The 25,540-nt window shown below is 46.5% G+C and overlaps 2 protein-coding genes across 2 annotated transcripts in view; both read right to left on the reverse strand.

Annotated features, from left to right (window-relative positions):
- Window positions 1–25,540, reverse strand: part of TRIM71 (tripartite motif containing 71) — a 78,745-nt gene that overhangs the window by 43,483 nt on the left and 9,722 nt on the right. The gene's annotated exons all lie outside the window — the stretch shown is intronic.
- On the reverse strand, window positions 4,221–6,380 carry LOC146079814 (uncharacterized). Its single transcript, XM_083186456.1, has 2 exons — window positions 6,099–6,380; window positions 4,221–5,773 (listed from the first exon to the last, which is right to left on the reverse strand). Exon 2 carries the CDS (start codon window positions 5,589–5,591, stop codon window positions 4,221–4,223), a length of 1,371 nt encoding a protein of 456 aa, XP_083042582.1. The 5' UTR covers window positions 5,592–5,773; window positions 6,099–6,380.

Here is a 25,540-nt window from a genome sequence, read left to right on the forward strand (position 1 = left end):
TCTAGGGGGAAGATGTATTGAGATTGGTGAAGTGATAAAGTGTTCGGTAATAATGCACCAGCCAATACGCTCCGAACGGTCTTAACCCAATTTGTAGCCGATTGGCTGGTGAGTTATCACTTCACCAGGCTTAATAAATCTACCACCTAGTATTTAATGTATTTGTAACGACATTAAACAGATCGAGAAGTATAAATACTTATCAGTATAGAATAAGGCTTTTATTTTGCATGTAAAAAAAAAACCTGGAGAAAATCTGAAACAAAAATAACTTTGCTAAAGATATGAGAGGTTAAATGCACTTCAAGGCTGTAGGTTCCTTACCCAGAGCATGAGGGATACAGAGAGGTCACAATGGGGCCACAACATCAGGCTACAGGTTTTTAATTGAATCAATGTTTTAGGTCTGGGGGAGGGAAAGCTACTTAATTTTAGAGGGGAAATAGCTGCCATTTTTCTTCCTTTGTAAAGCCACCCCTTATGTTTTTTGTTAAAAAATATTTATATGGTGTTCTATCCAGAAAGTAAAAGAAAAAAATGTATGCTGGGTAAGAAGCTATACATACTCTAATATCACTGAGAAATGAGGATAGATAGATAGATAGATAGATAGATAGATAGATAGATAGAAGGCATCACTCCAGGACTTTATCTTGTGCAAAAAAAGCTTTAATAGTAATTGATAAGATTAAAGCCTTTTTTGCACAAGAGAAGCAGAGAGCAGAAGCAAATCTGCAAAAGTCAACCTATATAATAAAAGCCTAATAATGCTCCTCATTAGTATGGTGCCAAGGCAACGAAACATCACAATTAATATAGGGCATTTGAAATTAAACTCAGTGTAAAATAATTAATAAACCAAAGCTTCAAACTAATATTAGCAGTCTAATAAAAAGAGGAATTTGGTACCTACCGGTAATTCCGTTTCTCTGAATCCGCAGGGGACACTGGCGTTCACGCTGGGTAATAGAGGTGGATGGCTGGGAACTGGCACACTGTAACTTTAAACAGCTGGCTCCTCCCCTCTAGTACCCACAATCCCCAGTTAGGAAAATTGGAACGAGAGGAAGGACACCAGACTACTATTGACAAATAACCACATATTTACAACATATATGCATATATACAGACAATAACAACTGTACACACATGACAACAATGACCGGCAGGCGACCAGAGTAGGGAGGGAGGCCAGTGTCCCCTGCGGATTCAGAGAAACGGAATTACCGGTAGGTACCAAATTCCTCTTTTCTCTATCATCCGGCAGGGGACACTGGCGTTCACGCTGGGGAGGTTCCAAAGATTCCCCCTTGGGCGGGAGAACTCGGAGGAGCCTGCAAGACCAATCGACCAAAATCCGCCGCTGAAGAGGCGAACGTGTCGAATCTATAGAACCTAATGAAGGTGTGAGAGGACGACCAAGTAGCCGCTCTACATAGCTGAACTGAAGACGCGCCTCGTCGCGCCGCCCACGACGTGCCCACCGACCGGGTGGAGTGAGCTGTGATAGAGGAAGGCGGAGCCCTACCTTCAGCCAAATAGGCCTGCCTAATAGTGAGCTTGATCCAGCGAGCTATGGTCTGCTTAGAGGCCGGCCAACCCCGTTTAAGGGCGTCATACAGGACAAATAGGCCGTCTGATTTCCTCAAGGACGCAGTTCTGGACACATAAACTCGCAAAGCTCGGACCACATCCAGGGAGACCGATTGCGGGTCGGAGTCCGTAAAGGCAGGGATGACAATCGGTTGATTCACGTGAAAAGAAGTAACCACTTTAGGCAGGAAGGAGGCCCTCGTACGAAGCTCCGCCCTGTCCGGATGAAAAACAAGAAAAGGTGCCCGGCAAGACAGAGCCCCCAACTCTGAGACTCTCCTTGCCGAAGCCAGAGCCAACAGCGTAACTGTCTTCCATGTCAGGAATTTTAAATCTACCTGCTCCAAGGGCTCAAAAGCATCGGACTGCAGGAAGCGCAAAACCAAAGGCAGATCCCACGGCGGCGTAGGAGGAACGAAGGGGGGCTGGACTCTGGCCACCCCTTGCAAAAACGTCTTGATTTCTGGCACCGAAGCCAGCTTCTTCTGAAACAGGATGGACAGTGACGAAACCTGGACCTTCAGGGAAGCCAATCGAAGCCCTGAATCCAACCCCGACTGTAGAAATCGAAGTAGCCTAGGTAGATGGAAACTCCTGAACGGGTAACCCCGAGCGGAACACCAAGTGGAATACGCTCGCCATATCCGGTGATAATGTTTTGCGGAAACCGGCTTACGGGCCGCCAACATCGTGGGGATTACTGACGCCGGTATCCCCTTCTTCCTCAAGATGTCTTCTTCAATAGCCACGCCGTTAAACGGAGTGGCTTCAGTGCCGGGTGCAGAAATGGTCCCTGCTGGAGGAGATCCGGCCTGTCCGGAAGTGTCCAAGGCTGGTCTATGAGCAGGGACTGAATCTCGGCGAACCAAGTGCGTCTGGGCCAGAACGGAGCAATCAACACGGCTCGGACCCCTTCCCTTCTTATCTTTTTGAGAATCCTTCCTAGAAGAGGAATCGGAGGAAATAGGTAGACGAAGTGGAAGGGCCACCGAACCTCCAGAGCGTCCACTGCCCAAGCTCCGGCGTCCCTTGTCCGTGAGACGTAACGGGGAAGCTGATGGTTCTGCCTGGAGGCCATGAGGTCTATCTGAGGCAGACCCCATCTCCTGACTAGCTCCTGAAACACGTCGGGATGCAGGGACCATTCCCCCGGATGGAACATCTGCCTGCTCAGAAAGTCGGCCTCCCAATTGTCGACTCCTGGCAGGTATACTGCCGACAGAATCACTTCGTGTCTCTCCGCCCAGTGTAGAATCCTTGCGGCCTCCTTCATGGCGCCTCTGCTCTTGGTGCCTCCTTGCCTGTTGAGGTATGCGACAGCCGTCGCGTTGTCCGACTGGACCTTGACGGACTTCCCCCGAACCATGCCTGGAACAGCTAGTAGAGCATTGTGAATTGCCCTGAGCTCGAGGACGTTTATGGGCAGACTTGCTTCCCACTGACTCCAGAGACCCTGTAGGCGACGATCTAAAATGACCGCGCCCCAACCTGTGAGACTGGCGTCTGTTGTCAGAACTATCCAATCCCATATGGCGAACCGCCGGCCCTGAGTCAAATTCTGTCTGTGTAGCCACCACAGCAGTGACGACCTTGCTTGACTGGATAGCTGCACCCTCCGGTGGATGAACAGGTGAGAGCCTGACCATTGACGAAGCAAGTCCAACTGAAGGGTTCGAGAGTGGAGCCTCCCGAACTGAAGCGCCGGAAAAGCTGCCACCATCTTTCCTATCAGTCGAATGCAAAGCAGGATCTGAACTCTCTTGTGGAGTAGAATCTGACGCACCAACAACCGGATGGAGGCGATCTTGTCCTCTGGTAGGAATATTCTCTGTGCGCTGGTATCCAGCAACAGGCCCAGGAATTGTAGGCGTTGGGACGGTACCAATGAGGACTTCGGATAATTCATTATCCACCCGTGCTGCGTCAGGAACAGAATCGTTCTGTGGGCATGCTCCTGCAGAATTGAAGGGGATGAAGCCTTTATCAGCAGGTCGTCCAAGTACGGCACGATATTGATGCCCTGAAGCCTCAGACAAGCTAGCAGGACTGACAACAGTTTCGTAAAGACGCGAGGGGCAGAGGACAGCCCGAACGGAAGGGCGCGAAACTGGAAATGCTCCTGTCCAACAGCGAACCTGAGAAAAGATTGATGGTGAACCCATATTGGAACGTGGAGGTATGCATCCTTTATGTCTAAAGAAAGCAAGAACTCCTGGGGCTCTAGAGAGGCTATGACAGAATGTATTGACTCCATCTTGAACGGATGGTACTGGACGTACAAATTGAGTGCCTTGAGGTTTAAAATGGGTCTGGCGGATCCATCTGGCTTGGGAACCGTGAAAAGATTTGAGTAAAATCCTCTTTCCCTCTCCCTGAAAGGCACCGGCATGATCACTCTGGATTTCAAAAGCTTCTCTATAGCCCCTTGCAGCTGTACTCTCTTCTCCTGCTCGCGTGGCAGAGCAGTTGTGAAAAATCTTGAAGGAGGGGGACCTGCAAACTGAATCTTGTATCCGTCTGAAATAAGCAGACGGACCCAAGGATCCGACGTGGTGGCAAGCCACTGCTGTCGAAACTCCAGAAGACGGGCCCCGACCTGAGAATCCCCCAGCATGGCTGGAGGATAGTCACGCTGCAGGCTTATCCTGGGGCTTGGGCAACTGGGCCCTGGCCGCAGGCTGTCCTCTTGTCTTTCCACGGGACCCACGAAAGGAAGAGGAAGAGCCTCTTCCCCTGCCGCGAAAGGACTGCTGTGGGCGAAAGGAATTGAACGATGGACCCGTGTACTGCCGTCTCGCCGGTGGAGGAGCAGAAGGCAGAAAAGCCGACTTACCTCCCGTGGCCTGGGAGATCCACTTATCCAGCTCAGGGCCGAACAGCATGTCTCCAGTAAACGGCAAGGCCTCTACCGCCTTCTTAGACTCCATGTCCGCTTGCCAGGACCGCAACCACAAGGCTCTTCTGGCGGCGATAGAGTTAGCCGATACCCTGGTAGCAACCGTCGTGATATCCTTGGACGCGTCCGTAAGGAAATCAGCCGATTCTCGGATATGCTCTGCCAGAACCCTTAAATCCTGGCGGGGAACCCCCTCTTCCAGGCCCTGGATCAACTGTTCCGCCCATTTGGAAACAGCTTTACTTACCCAGGCTGATACTACTGCTGGACGTAGCTGCGTCCCTGACGCCACATAGATAGCCTTGAGCGTATTCTCCAGCTTCCTATCTGCAGGGTCCTTTAAGGCGGTAGCCCCCGGGACCGGCAGGGTAGTCTTCTTGGACAAGCGCGAGAAAGAAGCATCCACTGGCGGAGGCGTCACCCACTGTGCAAGTGCGGACGGCTGAAAAGGATATAAAGAAAGAAACTTCTTTGGAACCTGGAACCTCTTATCCGGGTTCAACCATGCTGAATTCAGCTGCTCCTGTTTAGGAAAAGGAAAAACAACCATCTGTCTAGGACGTACCTCAAAGAGCTCTAGATCCTGGGACACGGGCTCAGGCTCTTCAGGAAAGTTAAGGACCCGCTTTACAGCAACTATCAGAGCCTCCACCCCAGCCGGGGCCGGTTCTGGATCCGTTGCCTGTAGAACCTGGTCGTCATCCAAATCTGGGTCCAGGTCGTCCCCCAAAAACACCGGTTCATCTCCCGAATCATCAGAGTCGTGGTAATGTACCAACGGCCGTTTCGGACGTCTCTGCTGAATGGCAGGGACAGACATCGAGGAAACAAACGAATCCATGGATCTAGTTAAAGAAGAGACCCACGCTGGCTGAGCCACCCTGGACTCCGCTAGCTCAGAGGACAACTGAGACATAGCACCCACCAATGAGGAAGCCCATGCAGGGGGCGCACTAGAAGCCTCAGGCTGACCCTGGGCTACACCACGGCATGCCTCACATTTAGTAGCCTTGCCTTCCGCAGAAGTCTGCGAAAACTTTGCACCACAGGAGATGCAGCAAAAAGCCTTTTGAGAGGCTTTTGTGGAAGCCTTGCCAGTCATTTTGTATCAAATGAACCCACACACACACACAAATAACACAGAGGAGGTGTAGGGACAAAGGGACTGTGGGCACCAGAGGGAAGCACAGCCTCCTTGTAAGCAAACAACCCTCCCCCTTACTCAAAGCAAATACAGCTATATTAAGGGAAACCAAGGGTTAACAGTCCCACTGCTGTGTGCACCTAAAGAAAAAGGTGACAAGCAGAACAGCGCTTTAGAATAGAGCTACCAACAGCAATATTCAGCACAACATAAATGCATTATAGCCTCTTATACTGCCCCAAAGCCCCCCTCACCCGCGGCATTGAACTTTAAACATGGCGCCCGCCGCGTGCGGTACCGCGTCTGAGCTGCTTCTACCAGCGCTATCTCAGCGTGTTTCCCTGCAGCAGCCTCCCGCCCAGAGAGGGTTAAAACCCCCAGCGCTCGGCGGTAGCAGCGGTACAGGCATACACGCGCGCACACTGACAGAACCCACACAGGACGCCCCGCTGAAGGGGTACTTACTATTAGATGTCTTCACCGCCGGAACGCAGGACAGACAGGCAGTTTGTGTCTGACGGTCCCTTTGGGGGGAGACCGCAGGAACACAGGACTCTGGCAGGCGTCTTTGATGAGACCCTGACAGAGAGCGCTGGACTAGCCAGCGGCGCCAAAGCTCCCTTGCAGGGAGAGAAAAATCTCAAAGCTGCAGCAGCAGAACCTTTGAGGGAAAAGCTAGAAAAAATACACACTTAAGGAGAAGGTTTAGAACGGAGACAAACTCCTCGTGGCCAGCTCCCTGAGCACAATTTTTCTAACTGGGGATTGTGGGTACTAGAGGGGAGGAGCCAGCTGTTTAAAGTTACAGTGTGCCAGTTCCCAGCCATCCACCTCTATTACCCAGCGTGAACGCCAGTGTCCCCTGCCGGATGATAGAGAAACACGAATTACAAATCTTGTTGATTGGGAACACCCCTAACAGATTTGATAAAATTATGCCAGGGACTACATTTTTTTTGGATCTTTGATCTTAAAAATAATGATAAAAAGCACCTCACTGCTATTTTTTTTAAAGTTTATAAAACAAAAATCACATAGTAATACATTTTATTATTTTATTTCAGAATAAAAGTAAAGATTTTTTTCCAGGTATCCCTCATGTCATTGGATAGGGTGTATACATATATAAGCCAGATCTTAAAAAGGTCTCCATCAGTTTGTTTTTAACTTAATGTTTCCGTCTAGTCCATAGAGAACGAAAACTCTAGGGTATAGGAGTTGAATACTTAAAGCATCAGTGGAGATCCATTGGGAGAATATGGCTATTTTTAGTGGCAGAAGCCAATTTTATTAAAAGAATTTGGTTACCCTTTGAGAGCACAGTAGAGACATCTTTCCAATATAACCCCCAAGAAGCCCAGCACTTTTCGATTTTAAAAGATAATTTTCAAGGAAATAGTAACAATCTTGTAAAGCCATCCAGAGAAGTTGTACCTGGGGACAGGACCACAAGCAGTGGACAATATCTGCTTTGGGTTCTCCACATTTATAAACAGGTAGAATTTGTGGGGACATCTATTCAAAATTTCATTTTGGTGGTAAAATAAGATTTTATAAAGAAAATGTTCCTCATAGGGCATTGAGATGAGAATATAATTATATATATATATATATATATATATATACATACACATATACACACACACACACACACACAAAGATATATACGGTGCGCCGTTGTTGTCATGACGACCGGGCCCCGATGATGACGTCTCAATCACGTGGAACCACTGACCGGGCGAAGGGCGGGAGACGCATCGTCTGTGCGTCATTTGCGTGGTATTACCATGACAACGGCAGCCGGATGATGACGTCATGTACCCCGGGACTCGTGCAATCAGCGTTCTTCTCACTGGTTTCTGGTATGTATATAAACTGTCATTGTTGTATATTGTATTGTATCCTGATGACGAGGTTTCCATAATAAACTTCGAAATGTTGATCGTATCTCCGCATTGAGAGCCTTCTTTTGCCGTGAGTGCCGCCCTATCTGCTACATTATTTCGGACTCCCCTGTTGGGAGAATCCAGGCGATGGCACCCCATGTGAGTCTTACTTAAGGTGTGCTCACCCACACACTCAAACCTATTGGTTTTGAGCGACTTTCAGCTCAAAGTTGCCCAGACAGACAATATATATATATATATATATATATATATATATATATATATATATATATATATATATATATATATATATATATATATATATATATATATATATATATATATATATATATATATATATATATATATATATATACACATACATACACACATACACACACACACGCAGTATTAGAAAGCCAGCAACATCCAATTATCAGAAAGTGTCCTAAAATTTATTAATGGCATAATAAAGTGCATAAAACAGACATAGGAAGTTATGAAAAAAGCAGGAGAGAGGGTGTACTTCGCATCATGGTAAGTAAGAGTATTCCACCCATCAGGTCCCGCATACAGTCCCGCCGACAGCTGTTTCGGTGCTCAGAGATGCACCTTCATCATGGGCATGGATACACAGTGTCCCGGCAACCCCATATATACCTGCAATAACTAGCACACTGAACCTACTTACCTGTCAATGCCGATCTCCCGCCGGCGACGTCATCAGGAACAGACACGCTGCTGGCGCACAATCACAACGGCAACGGTATCGCACTGAACAGACGCCGCGCTCAGGTGGAAGTGCGTGAGTCGGGAGGTTGTTATGGCAACCCGTAAAACATCCGGGTATACGCAGGAAGGGCTGTAATGGAGAAAAAACCAGCGTAATCGCTGTGTAGAAAATTTAAGCAGGGAGCCCAATCGCATGAAAACTAAAGTATCAGAATGTGCAATATACTAGAGGTGCTTGAATGGTAGTATATATGGAGTTACCAGGAGCACTGAGAACGAACATGGAAACATACAGAATACATGGACAGACACACATAAATACATAAAACGGAGCAGAATGAAAGCAGTGGCCGAGAAACAGGATAAATGTTGGAAAAAATTAGGAAGAGAAGAGAAATAGGAAAATCAAGAACAGTACATATCAAATGGATATAAGTTAAAGCTATAGTAATTAACCCAAAAATTGCTGGATACCACGATATTAAATAAAGCAATGTAAAGATTGGTATTCATTAAGTCCCACTGGAGTAACACTTTTGAGACGATTAATCCATTGGCATTCACGCTGTAATAATAACTTATTGCGGTCTCCACCTCGTCCTATGTCTCAATGGGCATGAACCGGAAGTCTCGTATGGTATGCTTTACAGTAGCAAAGTGTTTAGCTACCGGCTCTGTGTTACAGTCAATGGTAGTGTAGGCTTTTTTAATTGACGATCGATGTGCAGCAATGCGTTCCTTCAGAAGACGTATGGTTTTGCCCACATATATCATATAGCATGAGCAAAGAATGACATAAATGACATAACGGCTGTCACAGTTCAGATGGTGTCATATATCATAGGAAGTGCTGTCAAAAAAGAGTCCTTTTTGTCAAGCATTACCCCTATTCTGCTACAAGAGAAGCAACAATCTAAGGGACATTTTGGCTAGCTCTGACATCAGACCCATTACCAATCAACATTGGCTTAAAGCCAAACCAGGAGTGTCCAAATGCCATAACTGTGTCAATTGCCAATTCTTATTCACAGGGGCGAAATTTATTAATCCTGTTCACTTCCTATGATATACGACACCATCTGAACTGTGACAGCCGTTATGTCATTCTTTTATCATGCAATATGATATATGTGGGCAAAACCATACATCTTCTGAAGGAACGCATTGCCGCACATCGATCGTCAATTGAAAAAAGACTACACTACCATTGACTGTAACACGCCGCCGGTAGCTAAACACTTTGCTACTGTAAAGCATACAATACGAGACTTCCGGTTCATGCCCATTGACCAAGTGCCTCCTCTGAGACGTGGTGGAGACCGCAATAAGTTATTATTACAGCGTGAATGCCAATGGATTAATCGTCTCAAAAGTGTTACTCCAGTGGGGCTTAATGAATACCAATCTTTACATTGCTTTATTTAATATTGTGGTATCCAGCAATTTTTGGGTTAATTACTATAGCTTTAACTTATATCCATTTGAGATGTACTGTTCTTGATTTTCCTATTTCTCTTCCCTTCCTTACACTTGTATAATTTTTTTCCAACATTTATCCTGTTTCTCGGCCACTGCTTTCATTCTGCTCCGTTTTATGTATTTATGTGTGTCTGTCCATGTATTCTGTATGTTTCCATGTTCGTTCTCAGTGCTCCTGGTAACTCCATATATACTACCATTCAAGCACCTCTAGTATATTGCACATTCTGATACTTTAGTTTTCATGCGATTGGGCTGCCTGCTTAAATTTTCTACACGCTGTTTTTTTCTCCATTACAGCCCTTCCTGCTTATACCCGGATGTTTTACGGGTTGCCATAACAACCTCCCGACTCACGCACTTCCGCCTGAGCGCGGCGTCTGTTCAGTGCGATATCGTTGCCGTGGTGATTGTGCGCCAGCAGCGTGTCTGTTCCTGATGACGTTGCCGGCGGGAGATCGGCGTGGACAGGTAAGTAGGTTCAGTGTGCTAGTTATTGCAGGTATATATGGGGTTGCCGGGACACTGTGTATCCATGCCCATGATGAAGGTGCATCTCTGTGTTTGTGAACGTGAGAAAGATGTAGTTTCACTCACTGCCAACAGATGGCAGTGTTTTGGAGAAGCACAAATGGCCACTAGACTATAGACAGACAGATAAATAGATAAATAGACAGACAGACAGACAGACAATCGCTATGAGCCCACCAGAATGGAAACAAATTTCCCCATCCAGTTTTGGACTTCTGGAAAAATAGGCCAATGTCTCAGTTTTTGAATAATTAATAATAAAACCCATTAAATTATGCCAATACTTCCAAGATATCAAGGATATAAAAAGGCATAGCTATTTTTGGATTTTCAAAACATAATAAGTAGTCATCGGCAAAAGTGGAAAATTTGATTTCAGAAATTGCCAAATGTATACCTGTATTCCTTAAGAAAATGACAAAAGGGGTCTAGGGCTAAATTAAAGTGGGGCTCAAGGGTACCCCTAGTTAGTCTAAAAATGCTGAACAGTGCAAGTATGAAAGGCATTTATTATTTTAAACTGTTGGGTCCTATTCAAAAGACTGGGCGGGCAGGGCGGACGCTGATTGGCTGAGCTCTCGGCCAATCAGCGTCCGCCCAGTCTTTTGAATAGGAGGTTCCCTATTCTCCCGCTTGCCGCTACCCGGAATCTGTTATTATGCGCCGTGCGCTCCGTGCTCCCCGCCTGCAGCTGCCGCTACCTAGTCTCAGCTGGACGTGCTCCCCTCCTGCAGCTGGACTGGACCCCGCTCCCCGCCACCTCTCCTGCCGCTAGGTGACTACCCTCTCTCATCACACATGGACCGGACCCGACCCTGCTCTCCGCTCCCCCAGACGGACCCTGACGCCCCCCCCCGCCTGCAAGCTCCCCCAGACCCTGCTCTCCCGGACTCTGTTATTATGCGCCGTGCGCTCCATGAACATAACAGAGCTGCAATGTATGTATGTATGTATGTAATAAATTTTATTAAATTTTTTGTGTGTACCTTTGAGCTCCCCACGCCTTGTCTTTTTATGCCACTAACATGTAGGTGTGCACCATCATCACTTCCAAACATTCAAGTCGCTCACCCTGACCGCACGCTGCTACGCACCTGAAAGCCCAAACACCCTAAAGGTGCCCACACACTAGAACGATTTTTGGGCCGATTTTCGATAAATCGGCCGATATATCGACCGACATTTACCGATAATCGGTCAAAAATCGGTCGAAAATCGTCCGATGCTCGCTCCCGTGGATCTTTTGCTAAATCTTCTGATCTTACGTGCTGCACAAAAGATCAGAAGATTTAACAAAAGATCCATAGGAACGCACACGGGATCTTAAGAAAAATCTTTGGTAAAGATGTGCACTTGCCTGAAATCTTTTGTCCAGATCGGACAAAAGATTTGAAGGCTAATTTATGCGCACATCTTATGATCGCAGATCTTTCTAGTGTGTGGGCACCTTTAAGGTGCCCACACACTAGAACGATTAGGTCCGATGCGCGCTCCCGTGGATCTTTAGCTGAATCTTCTGATCTTACATGCTGCACAAAAGATCAGAAGATTTAACAAAAGATCCATAGGAACACACACAGGATCTTAAAAATCTTTGGTAAAGATGTGCGCTTGCCTGAAATCTTTTGTCCAGGACAGAAAAAAGATTTGAAGGCTAATTTATGCGCACATCCTAAGATCGCAGATCTTTCTAGTGTGTGGGCACCTTTACGATCGCAGATCTTTCTAGTGTAAGAAAATAAGTTAGCGCTCGAGCTTGCCCGTATACCTGAACAGCTGAGCGTCAAAACAGATCTGAAAACCTGAGGCCCGAATACGTTCCATCACTGGAACACCCAAGCATTCAAAATGCACCTGAGCGTAATCAAACACCCAAGCACACCCAGACTCACTCGAGCGCACCCAAACGACAGAGAGCTCCAAATATCCAAGTCCCACAGATCTTTAGCTGCAAATTCTGATCTTCCCTGCAGTAGGTAAGATCAAAAGATCCAGCTAAAGATCTGTGGTAGTGTGCATCGGATCGTGAACGATTTGCGGTAAAAATAGGAGGAATATCGGCTGAAAAACCACTGTAGTGTGTGGGAACCTTAAGTATGGTTTGGCAAATCTGGCAGTTGTGTACCCAGCATTGTACGGTTGTTGTAATTTTTTAGTTACCATCTGAAAAAAACAACAACACTGCTTCTCCTAGTAGACAGGCCCATGGGACAACGTTGACGCACATTTGTTTAGATGGACAGTATACACGTTATCCTAAAGGTAGCATACAAAAACTGGACATAACCATATTACCTTAGTACACAAACATTCTGTACATCAATCCCTACCACATGCACAAACACATACACGCTAGGGTTAATTTTGTGAGAAGCCAAATAACCTACCAGTATATTGTGTGGATTTTGGGAGAAAACTGAACTACCCAAAGTAAACCCACGCAAAGATAGGGCGAATATACGTACGCCACACCGAAGCTGTGGTGGGAATCAAACCCAGAACTTCAGTGATGTTAACCTTTACTTATATCAGTATTGCAAGGTATAAACAAACACAGATCTAGATATATGCAAATATTGACCTCTGCTATAAACCACCTGCAGCAAAAAAAAAATACTCTGCTGGACATGCATGGATATAAAATAAACTGTAAAGAGAATCCTTACATGGTCTAAACATGATACATGAACACCATCTTTTTCCTTAACCCCTTGAGTGGTAAGTTTTGCTGGGGCAGGACAAACCTACCAGGGCAGGTTTGTCCTGCCCTAGCAAAACCAACCACAGTGGGAATCCCCCTTCCCTCACCTCTGCTCCGGCATTATTACGCCGGAGCTTCCCTGCCGCCGCTAGTGTCCCCGCTGCTTTTGCAGCCGGCCTGTCACATTCAGCAGTCTGGGGGATGTTCGCGGCGGCTCGGGAGGACTCGGGTGCCCCCCCGAGTCCCCCCAAGCCCCCCGAACCTGCCACCAACGTCACTGCTACTAAAAGTATGGAGGCAGGCGGGGGGAGCGATGTTAGAAGAGCTCCGGCGTGTGATCGCTGGAGCACAGGTGATGGAGGGTTGGGGGGCACTAGAGGTGCTGCGCCAGTGGTGCACACCTGGACACCACTGGCGCGCACCTATTTAATATTTGTGGTATGGCCGGAAATTTTACGGGACAGCCCGCTGCGGCAGCGCAGCTGAGCCCGGAAAATTTCCGGATATACCACTTAAGGGGTTAAGGGGTGTACACATGGACACAGGTAATTTTTACAAAGCCCATGGGTGATTTTGATTGGACAAATCTGGCCACAGCTTAGTCCAAATTGCCTTGCCTGCCCCGTCTATCCTGCTGGGACGATAACTCTGTGGGGCCATGCGTCGCTATCACCCGCAGTGAATACAGTGTGTGATTCTAAACTTGCTAGGCGATTTTGACTAATCTAGTCAAAATCACCTGGCCAAATTTCACCATGTGCTCACTGTTATGGTATAACTGATGGTCACTAGGTCGACCACTAATGGTCAACAGTAACTAGGTTGAAATTGACAGAGGGTTGACACAAGCTTAAGGTAGACATGGGCGACTTGCGTTTTTCACTGTTTTGCTGTGCTCGGCACACCATTATATTCTCACACTATGCCAACTTGGGTATTAGAGTATGAATCATGTCGGTCTACACCAGGAACAACATGAAAAATATTATGTCAATGCCGACCTATGGTAGGTCAACCATTTAAAAGTGTCAACTATTAGTGGTCGACCTAGACATTATTGACCCAGAGACTGCATACTGTGCACACAGCTTTAGATTTTAAAGCAGCTGATTCAATAAAGTTGTCCACAAAAAATGAATTCTTAGCATCTTATAAAAGTGTCCAACTCCTCTCAAGTAAATTTAATACAATGTTGACATTATCCAATTTAGGACTGAGGTCGCAAGCAGAAATGTGACCATTTCAAACTAGTGACCCTGCACTCTCAGACATATAGCAGGACAAGTAATGGGAAACCTGCAGAGCTTAACCCCAAAAGGAAGACCCTATTTTCCAATTAACTCTACAAACAGGGGAGGCACTGTAAAAACAATATAAGAGTTTAATTGGATTCTACTCTACATTTCAAAGCTCCCACCTAGACAAAGGTTTCCTACCCATGCTACTTGAGGCAGTTACTGTTAATTAAAATAAAACAAAAGGTTGCTAATGTAACAGATTTATATATGTTAAACCTCATCACATATCCTCAGATACTGTGCACTCCCATGTAAACATTTTGTTTTACTGTGTCTTCAGTTACACAGACTAGGTTTAGTTATGAATATAAAGTGACTATAATCTAAATGCGGCTGTATTTACGGAGAGTAAAGATGTATAATAGCACACGGGGGAAAATTTACTGAGATGTGTATTCTACTTCACATGTGATGTTGCTATGGGCAACCAATCAGATCCTGTCTACTATCTTCTAGAGCAGTGGTGGCCAACCTGTGGCTCTTGAGCCTCATGCGGCTCTCCCCCTTGTAAAGTGCGGCTCCTGCTCCCACTGCTGCCCGCCGCCCACCGTCTGTCCCAGTCCCCCCTGCTGCCGGTTCCCTGAATCCCTTCTCCTTCTGAGGGGAGGAGAGCGCGCATCGCGCATCTCTCCTACCCCTTACTGTGCATCCTTGTGACTGGGCCGTCCGCCAATCAGAACTCGTGGGCCAGCAGCCAATCAGGAGCCGGCCAGTGAGCTTTGATTGGTGGGCGGCCCAGTCACAGGGAAGTGAGGGGGAAGGAGACGCGCTGTGTGCTGTGCTCTCCTCCCATCAGTGACATGACAGGAGGACTGCAGGGGGACACCAGACTGTCCTCTCCCCGCCTGGCAGCAGCCGCGACAATGGTGAGTGCTGCTGCTGGGAAATTTGCACTGTGGGGGCATAGCAGTTTGTGGCACTGTGGGGGCATACCAGCTTTTTGGCACTGTGGGGGCATACCCGGCACCGTGTGGTGCATACCTGGCACCGTGGGGGGCATATGTGTATCTGGCACTATTGGGGGCATATGTATATATGGCACTGCACTATTGGAGGCATATTTCTATCACACCCACCCAAGGGGTCAAAATAGACTACGCCCCTTTTTTTGGCGCGCATGATGTCGGCTTTTAGCTTGACTACTGATATTTTTCGGCTCTTTACCTCTGACCGGTTGGCCACCCCTGTTCTAGAGGGTAATAAATAAATAAGTAGTAGCTTCTGATTGGTTGCCCATAGCAACATCACATGTGAAGTAGAATACACATTCTAGTAAATTTTCCCCACATGGTCCGCAGCACTTTACAGAGAATATTTGTACATTCACATCAGTTCCTTCCCCAGTGGAGCTTACGATCTATATTCCCTACCACATGTACATGCACACACAGACATTCTAGGGTTAATTTTTTGTTGGGAGCCAAATTGACCTACCAGTATATTTTTAGATTATGGGACAAAACCAGAGAACCCAGGAGGAAACCCACGCAAGTACGGGGAGAATATACAAACTCTGCACAGCTAGGGTCATGGAGGGAATCAAAACCATGACCTCAGTGCTGTGAGGCAGTAATGCTAACTATCACACCACCCACAGCAATGGCAAATATATAAAAGGTCTATTAGCCATGGAGTCAATTTATACCCCGTTCTCACTGCAGGCAAATTCCCAGGTCTATCATGTCGACCTGGGAATTTGCCTTTTAACACAGGTTCTTCTGCAGTGTGAACGGGTCGCAGACCCGGATCTCATACACGGGTAAAACCAGGGCCGGTGCAAGGCACCGGAGCGCCCCAGACGAGGGGGGGTGGGGTGCCCCGGTGCCTATGGGGGGGGGAGGGTACCTGCGGCGCTGTATGATCTGGCGGCGGGGTCTCTGCAGTGATGCGCGCTATCCGGCAGCCAGGCGGCGGCGTGGGAAGCACTGATGGGTTTGAAAACTCGACGCACGCTGATTGGCTGAATCTCAGCCAATCAGCATGCAGAATGTTTTCAAACCCAGCAGCGCTTCCCGCGCCGCCGCTTGGCTGCCGGATAGCGCGCATCACTGCAGGGACCCCGCCGCCAGATCACACAGTGCCGCAGGTACCCGGCACGGACACCCCTGCAGCCTCCATGCGAGAGGCAAGGGGCGAAGTGTCGCCCTCCAGTGGCTGGCGCCCTAGGCAAATGCCTCGATTTGCCTAGTGGTGGCGCCGGCCCTGGGTAAAACCCTTCTTTTTACCCGTGTTTGAGATCCGGGTATGCAGACACGAGTTGACCCGTTCACACTGCAGAAAAACCCGTGTTAAAAAAGGCAAATTTCCAGGTAGAACTTCTTCACCTGGGAATTTGCCTTGCAGTGAGAACAGTGGTCGTCCCTGCAGTCCCCGGCATTTTAATGCTGGGGAAAAGCAATATTTCTCACTGGTCGTGAGAACACGGCATAATTAACACTTTCTCTGTGCAGTAAATCATGGCTTAATGTACGCTAATCCATGTATTATGCTTAATATGTTTAATCACCCCGGTTTCCCCACACATTAAAACCCTGATGGTGTCTTTACTTGCAGACTTTGGGCCAGATGCACTAATGCTGCTTTCAGACCGCATAACTGGCTTTGACCCTGTGGGCGGGATGTACTAACGGGAAAATGCGGTAAAACACCCGTTTTACCGCATTTCCCTATGTATTAAAACCCCGCCGCCCCGTCAACGCATTGTAGGGTATCGCCACCCTCTGGGTGGCGATACCCTATATAAGCCTATGGGCTTCTTTCGCAGCCCGCAGTCCGCGCCCCCCCCCCCCCCCCTCCCGTCCTCTTCTGATCTCCTCCTCCCCCAGCTGTCACAGCCGGGAGGACATCCGGCTTCAGGGGGGAGGAGGAGACGCAGGGGGACGCTGGCAGCCGCCGGGAGGTGACTGAGACCCCCGCAGACCACATCACAGGTATCGCGGGTGTCTCCGTCACCGCAACCCGATGCTAGCCGCATATGTTAGTACATATGCGGCAGCATCGCAGCGACTGTTACGCGAAGGGCGGCGATGTATATTAATACATCCCGCCCCGTATTTGAAAACGTTTCCAAAAACGGGTCTGCCAGATAAAACCCCTTTCATATATTACCGTTTAAGTGCCAATTTTTTGACACTGGCAGACACGTTTTTGGAAACTTTCCAAATACAGGGTCAAAGCCAGTGCAGCCTTCAGCCCTCCCCTCCGTGCAGCTCCCCCCTCCCCCCCTGCGCGCGTCGACCCCGCGCATGTCGACACCCCTCCCCCCGTGCGTGTCGACGCGCATGGGGGGAGGGGTGTCGACACGCCTCCCCCCCCCCCCCCGTGCGTGTCGACGCGCCGCACGGGGGGAGGGGTGTCGACACGCGCGGGGGGGGGGGGGGCGCAGGGCGGCTCCAGTGCTGTGAATATTTAATGAGCGCTCATTAAATATTCACTGCGCTGAATTTAGGACCCAGCTCATTGGCTGGGTCCTAAATACCGTTTCAGACCCGATTTTGAGCCTAAAATACCGCTTCTGAAACGGGTAGGACCCTGCATTTTAACCGGTTAGAAAAAACGGTATTTTCTAACCGGTTAAGTGGTCCTGCACCTTTCAGACCGCACAGATTACCGTTTTAAAACGGTAAAAAAAACGGCAATATACCGTTTACAAAGTGCGGTCTGAAAGGGGCATTAGCTTCAAAAGTGATAAAATAGAGAGTGAATAAACAACCAACCAATCAGCTCCTGCCTGACATTTTTTTAAACAGTCTGGGACATGCGAGTTGGATCCGATTGGTTGGTTATCACTCTCCAGCAGCACCTAACTGAAGCCTAATGCCTCATGCACACGGTTCAATTTGATCTATTTGATTTTGTATAAATAAGCAAAATGAAAATCGAATGGTTTTCAATCGCATCCGATCCAGAGGTGTAGCCCCACTGTAGCGAAATCTAATAGAAAATAGACTGTGCAGGCAAGACCAGATCTGTAATCTATAGTCATTTTCCAAGGAGTTTTGTTTGCCGTTCAAGTCAAATCTCTTTCCTAATCAAATCGCATTGTGTGAACACCCCATAAAACCATGGCAAGCAACCTAAACTGTTCCCAATATTACCATACCTACACTGTAAACATGACCATTGCAGTTCCACCAAGGTAAAAAAAAAAAAAAAAAAGGGACTGAAAATTCCACAATATACATTTACAAGATAATGAAAAGGTTGCTCATTGTTAGCGCTATGTAGCAAAGCTCAATGAATGATACTTTACTCATATAAACCTACATAACTCCTTAGACGCCTCTGCTTGGTGTGTTACTATGCTTCACAGGCAAGTGTACAGTTCCATAAACATTCTCATTTGTATAAGCCCCTTACTGAATGAAGCCATCTAATCTTATGTCAGTTTATTTATTTGCATACAGATACAGTATAGCAACTTCTGTATAAACTACATTTATACTAATTAGTAATTAGGCAGCAGCATAGGGCGAGGTTAGTGTTCAGCTGTAGATGTGGGAAGGGTTATGGCTATGACAATATGGGATTCCACTGTTGGTCTGCTGACAGTCAGGATTTTGTGCCTGCCCAGTAACCGCACCATTACTATTAAGGGAGAATGATCTGGCATGGGACATTTGAAGCCCGTGGGCCAAATTAAATAGGGTGTGAGGATCAGAAAGTAAGAGATCTTGGAAGGGTTTCCCCGGTTTTGTTTTTTTGCCCTTGTTTAAAGCAGCAATCAATTAAATGGCAAAATCAACTTGGTTTCCAGGTGAAAAACTTATTGCCACTTTAAAAAAAGAAAAAATTATGGGAGGAAAATAAGAGTCTCCCAAAATCTCTCGCTTTCTGATTCTCACAGACTTTTACATTTGGCCCCATATGCTGCAATATCAAACTGTCCACACACACACACACACACACACACACACAGGGCAACTATGCCCAGGGTGTATGGACAGCGATGATAGCGTTCATCTCTGGGGGAAAGCTGCTCAGTGCATACACACTGAGCAGCTTTCCCCCTGCCCAGCACCATCAACGGGGAGAGGACAGCTTTGCATAGCGCAGTGCTATGCAAAGCCGTTCATCTGCTGGTATTATCAGCAGATGAGCGGCTTTCCCAGCGATGATGCAGAAGTGCGCAGCAGCACTCATCGCCAGGGCATACACACTGGGCGGCTTTGAGCTGAAAGCCGCTCAAACATGCTATTTTGAGCGGTTTTCAGCTCACAGTCGCCCACTGTGTATGGGCCTTTACAGTATTATCATAGATAAATATTAATGGCTTTCCTTGGATAATTGCTTCTCCACGATGGCTTGTTCCCAACTTTAATTTGGGCTGAAAAGCTTAAGTACAGTCCAAAGTATTACCAAGTGCATGGGAGCCTGCCAATTAATAAAGAGCAGTACCCAATGGAGGAACCTCTTAATATCTTGTATTTGTTGCTCATGTAATGTAGCTGCAAGAACACTGGTTAACAAGATACAGGACTGCAGGGAGGGAAATCTCAATCATTTCATATTCTAAGCTCAATTAAGTGTTTGTGGTTTCCTAAGATTAGCGGTACAGTATTCGATCCTGTGGAACAGTGATGACAGGATTTTTATTACAGAGCGAAAATCACTGAAGAACAAGTAGAGCGGTGCAGCTTACAGCATCAAAATGGTAATTTATATAGAATATGCTATTGAAATCCTACTACATCCACTGAAAGTGCAACAGAAGCAATGGTTTCCTCTGCACACTTTCTTTAAATTTTAGAAAGTGTTACAACCCATGTCTAAAGCCCCATACACACTAGGCGACCCTGGCTGCTGACAAACTAGTTAATAATATTGGCTGCAGGTGGCAGATATTTGGTGTACACCCTAAACTATTTCAGTACACAATATCGTTCAGTGACGTCACCTCAACACTTTAAACAAGCGGGTTGTTTGCTATATAGCAATATTGACATGCTCAGCGTAATGGCCGTTAACGATGCGTGGGAGCGTACATCATTAGTGAAATTGAGTGTACACATTTGAAGATATCTTTTACTACATCACTTAACCCTGTAAAAGGCCAATTTGAAATATATACATACATACATACATACATACACACACACACACACACACACACACACACACTAGGGATGCCAATCCCGGGGCATTTTTTCAATCCCGGATTCCGGGATTGAAAAATGCTCAATCCCGGGATTCTCGGGATCCCGGGGGCATCCCTAAAAAGAAAAACACACCCTGTCCACCCCTATATGGGCGGGCAGGTACGTGGCAGAGCAGCGCTGCTGGGGTGCAGATTTACTTACAGGCTGGCGGGAGCGGGGCAGACAGCGGCGCTGCGGTGATGCTTGCCTGCCTCCGGCCAGGTAGCGGCGGCACCAGAAGCAGGAGGGGAGGCTAGGAGTCGGCCGGGAGCGGTCCTCTGTAGCAGGACGCTGGCCTGCGCAGCGTGATGGTCAGAGGTCACGCTGCGCAGGCCGCACGCCGGGGTCGGGAACAGCCTGGCAGCTTCTGAGCGGGTGCTCAGAAGCTGCCCGGCATTAGACTGCGCATGCGCAGTCTAATCCCAAAATCCCGGGATTGGATACTCCAATCCCGGGATTGAAATCCCGGGATCCCGCGATTGGCCACCCTAATACACACACACACCCCAAGAGACAATTGTAAGTTTTTGCATTCCCATCCCCCAGTACAAATTTATAGCCCTATGGAGAGGTACAGATGGAGCAGCTCCATTAAGAGTTGCTCCTGGTGATAGAATCACCAGCCACCACCATCACTCGGAATGGGGTACATGCACACGGAAGGCTCACACACACAGTTTCGACAGCGCCTTTTGCGTCCCCTTGAGCTCCCCCACTGCCTCAACAAGCAACAGTTTGCACAAGACATACTGCAAATCCTTTGTTACAGAGTTGATAGTTATTAAATCTTTTGTCCTGAGACCATTAATTTTCTGACTATTTTTACCCCAGGAAAGAAACACAGCTGTACTTTGGTATGCAAAAATACACTTAAAATGCATGGGATACCTTATAATGAGGTCAGCAGTAGGAGGAAAAGACAATTATCAATGTGGTTTTTCCAGTCGAAATTCTGTACACATGAGCCATCAAGTCATAGCTAAATTGACACCATCCCATGTAAAGATTTTAATATAGAACTTTAAATGAAAGAAGCAAATATTCCTTTTTTTTTTTTTTTTTTTTTTTTTTACAGAAGACGTCTTACTATTCTTTATTATATTATCTATAACTGTGTTTAATACTTTATGCATACAATTTAAATAAAGTCTATAATCTACCCTCCTGGCCACCCATCTTTGCACAGAACAGAACAAGGTTTACCTTTAACAACCACATCATCTACTAAGAAATGGAAATCCCCATAGTATTTGTTTTCTAATGCGAGAGCTCTTAAATGAGGCAAAATGTGCTAATATTGTCATTTTAGATGGAGCAAAACAAGTTTAAATGAAACAAAAAAAAAAAAAAAAAAACCACCAACATTAGGTCGACAGGAGTTTTTTGGAGACAACAGGGGGTATTTCATGCCCTACCATTTACTACGGTTTGGTGGGAGATTAAAATAGTGTGCATAGCATAGCGAGGCACTGTGCCCGAAACATGGCAAGCGCACTTTGATGGTGTCCATGTCGACTTTGACTGTCAATCTGACGCTGGTGTCGACCTTTCAACCATGCCGACCTAGATAGGGTCAAACCAATGACCTATACCTGCAGTCTGGACTAGAAATTTTGGGCAACGCAGAAGACATCTGTATTCTAGCTGCAGGTGTAGTAGATCCCACCCACATATTATACCCTCTGACAGAAGATCATAAGCTGCGGAGCATAACTTTTGGGACTCGAGACAAAAAGGTACACAGGGTAACAAGGGATGAGCCACAACTGAAGCATTAGGTAAAGATGGCGGAGGCTACATTTTTATATTGCATGCAAAATCACCTTAGGAGTAAGGACCCGTTTACAAGCGGGTGTGGTATAGGACCCTGACAGTCATTAGCCCGACATCAGGATCCCATCTGGCCAAACTCAGACAGCAGTGGGAGCACAACGAAGCACCTTGCGGGCTCGCTGCTTTGCCATGCTGCGGGCACAGTGGCTTGCTACACTCGCCAGTGCGCCACCTATTCTATTCTCAGAGTGACGGGGCTTTAACAGTCAGGATTCCGACTTTGGTGTAATGGCTGTCGGAATCCCGACTGTCTGTCAGCCATCTGGCTCCCTTACAGGCAGGAAGGTCTAAAAATGGATCTTCCAGCTCCATTACTCACAGGTCATTATTTTAATAAGGTGACAAGACATGATATGGTTTCTCTCAAGTTTCAAGTATTTTTATTGTAATGGTTCATACCCATTATTAATTATTAACTAGATATTTATTAACAAACACACATCACCCCGTGCGTCACCATAGCTTGCTCACATTCAGTGCATGCACTAAATATCTATGGCCAGATGCACTAAGCTTCAAAAGTGATAAAATGGAGAGTGATAAACAGCCAGCCAATCAGCTCTTACCTGCCATGTCACAGACTGTGTTGAAAAATGTCAGACAGGAGCTGATTGGCTTGGTGTTTATCACTCTTCATTTTATCACTTTTGAAGCGCATCTGGCCAATTGTCAGATCACTTAGCAAGTACATAGAAAAACACAGTGGTTAGCACAGACCGCTCAGCACACAGTTATGTGTGTATGGGCTATCAAGCGAACTGGGCGATCTAGCTAACTAGATTGCTTAGGAGACATGCTAAGCAGAAATCACCTTGTGTGTATGGGGTGTGTACTGTTTCCTCACACCCTTCCCTCCTGTCTAAAATAGGCATTTCCAACCATAATCATCGAAGCACACGAACAGTCCAGGTTTTAGTGATGTGCTTGTTTGGTCACAAGTGATTTCATTAGTAATTCAGTTATTTTCATTTAACCACCTGTGCTGAAGCCTGGATATATCACTAACAACTGCACTGTAAGGCTGGGTACACACCAATAGATATATCTACAGAGCAGCTATGCTCCTCTTCTACTCCACAATTGTGGAGTCTGTACTGTGCTTCTCAATACTGGTCTGGTACGGCTCCGCCAGCGAGAGACACAAATGCAGACTTCAAAAAAGGTAGTCAGAACTACGGAGAAGATAAATTGGGACAGACCTTCCCTCTGTCCAGGACCTGTACCTGTCCAGAGCAAAAAAGTGGGCAACGAAGATGGAGAAGATAAATTGGGACAGACTTTCCCTCTGTCCAGGACCTGTACCTGTCCAGAGCAAAAAAGTGGGCAACGAAGATAGTCAAGGACCAACTACATCCTGGCCATGGCCTGTTTAACCTGCTGCCATCAAGCAGACGCTACAGAGCTATTCCCACCAGAAGCCTAAAAAGTTTCTTTCCTCAAGCCTGAGTGTTCACCTGTTGACACGTGAACTCATGAACACCTCACTGTCTAGTCACGCCATAACCCTTTGCACATAATCTAACACGGTGTCCCCTCGGAATAACTTTTTATATGACTGTACATGTTCCCCCACCTGTTTATATTGTTTATACTGTATGCTGTTTACTTGTTACCCACCTGGCTGCTGCACAGCAAACCGAAAACAAATTCCTAGTATACGCAAGTATACCTGGCCAATAATGCTGATTCTGATAGGTGAATGCCAATTGAGCTATCAGTCACCCCCGGCTCGAATGCGCTGTACAGGTGGTCCACAATATATATCTCTAGGTACATTGACCATAGGCTGTGTTGCATAGCCGACACGATAAATCTGTGAATGATGCGGTTCACAGACATATCGCTGGTACACACTGGCCGATGTTCCAGCGATACAGATACCATTCAAAGGTCAATATACTGGTCAGCGCGTACCCAGCTTTAGCGTGCCTATGCCTGTACTGAAGTGTCAGGCGATATCCAGTTAATTATGCCACTGAGTGTGAATTATTTATACAGCAGGTCGTTACATACACTGCATTTTGATGTGTAAGCGCAGCTGAACCTGTGCTAGCTACTGGGAGCACGTTGTGTTTGGGATCACTGAGGGCCAGATGCACTAAGCTTCAAAAGTGATAAAATAGAGAGAGTGATAAAACAGCCAGCCAATCACCTCCTACCTGACATTTTTCAAACAGTCTGGGACATGGCAGGTAGGAGCAGATTGGCTGGCTGTTTATCACTCTCCATTTTATCAATTGTGAAGCCTAGTGCATCTGGCCCAAAGTCTGACTTTGGGCTGCATTCTCCTCGCCACCTCCAGAGTAAGCACAAACGGGTGCCCACGGCACACACGTCCAGCGGCAATTTCAACCGAGTAACATGACCGGAACTGCTGCTGCCATAAAACAGGTAAAATACTATTTATGTATTAAAAGCTGCATAGTGATTTTTATTCTTTAAATAAAAAACTTCAAGCTAACGCAGATAGTAGTTACGCAGTCCATAGAATGATTTAAATAAATTAAAACCAAAGCGTTGCATTTGATCTCAATACAAAGCCAGGACAAGTTTCCAAGATGGCAAATCTACCCAAGCTAATTTATATAGCCTATTAATTCCAAACTTTTATTACTTCTATTTTGTCAGCATATTCCAGTCAAAACAGTAATTAAAGCAACTCTAAACTATGGAATCCTTACACATATGAAGTACACATGCTGTCTGGCTTTCTCATCTGTCTGCATGTAGCAAGCAGCCCTGGAGAATGTATATTTCAGTTGTCCACTAATATCTCTTGGTTACACATACTATATGCAGGAACAATTTACTTTAGTTGAAGAAGCAGTGTGGAGACGTGCACAAGTTGCCAATAGCAACCAGCCAGCTTGAAACCAACGCCTGTGAAACACGTATTTGAGGCTGGCGTTCTGCTGGTTTTACATATAGATGCCCCATTTCATCCAGTAGAAAATCTACTGCACTTGCAAAGTATTAGAATCAGCCTACAGTGTAATGAATAAAAATTGGTCAAGCTACAAAAGTACTAATCTGCATCAACGGAAATCCTGACACGTGGAGTTACTTAATGGATAACAGGCAAATATTAGCAGCCAATCACAAACACAATCGAAACAAAAACTAAAAATAAAGACCATTTTCAAGGTATGCATGACACAGACTTCAGGAATTTGCACAACTGCCCCGTCTCTTAAGAGGTTAAAATTTTCACATCTTTGAAGTCCTGTTCAATTACCCCAAGGAAATAAAACTCCAAAGGAATTTATTGACTCTAGGACAATGGAGTTTGAGCTCATTACTCTAAATGCAG

Source organism: Crinia signifera, chromosome 5 (genome assembly GCF_055691185.1).
Source record: "Crinia signifera chromosome 5, ASM5569118v1, whole genome shotgun sequence".
Classification (NCBI taxonomy): Eukaryota; Metazoa; Chordata; class Amphibia; order Anura; family Myobatrachidae; genus Crinia; species Crinia signifera.

Bases quoted from the DNA above. Each gene is read 5' to 3' on its own strand.
- LOC146079814 (XM_083186456.1), bottom strand. From the start codon at position 5,591: ATGACTGGCAAGGCTTCCACAAAAGCCTCTCAAAAGGCTTTTTGCTGC.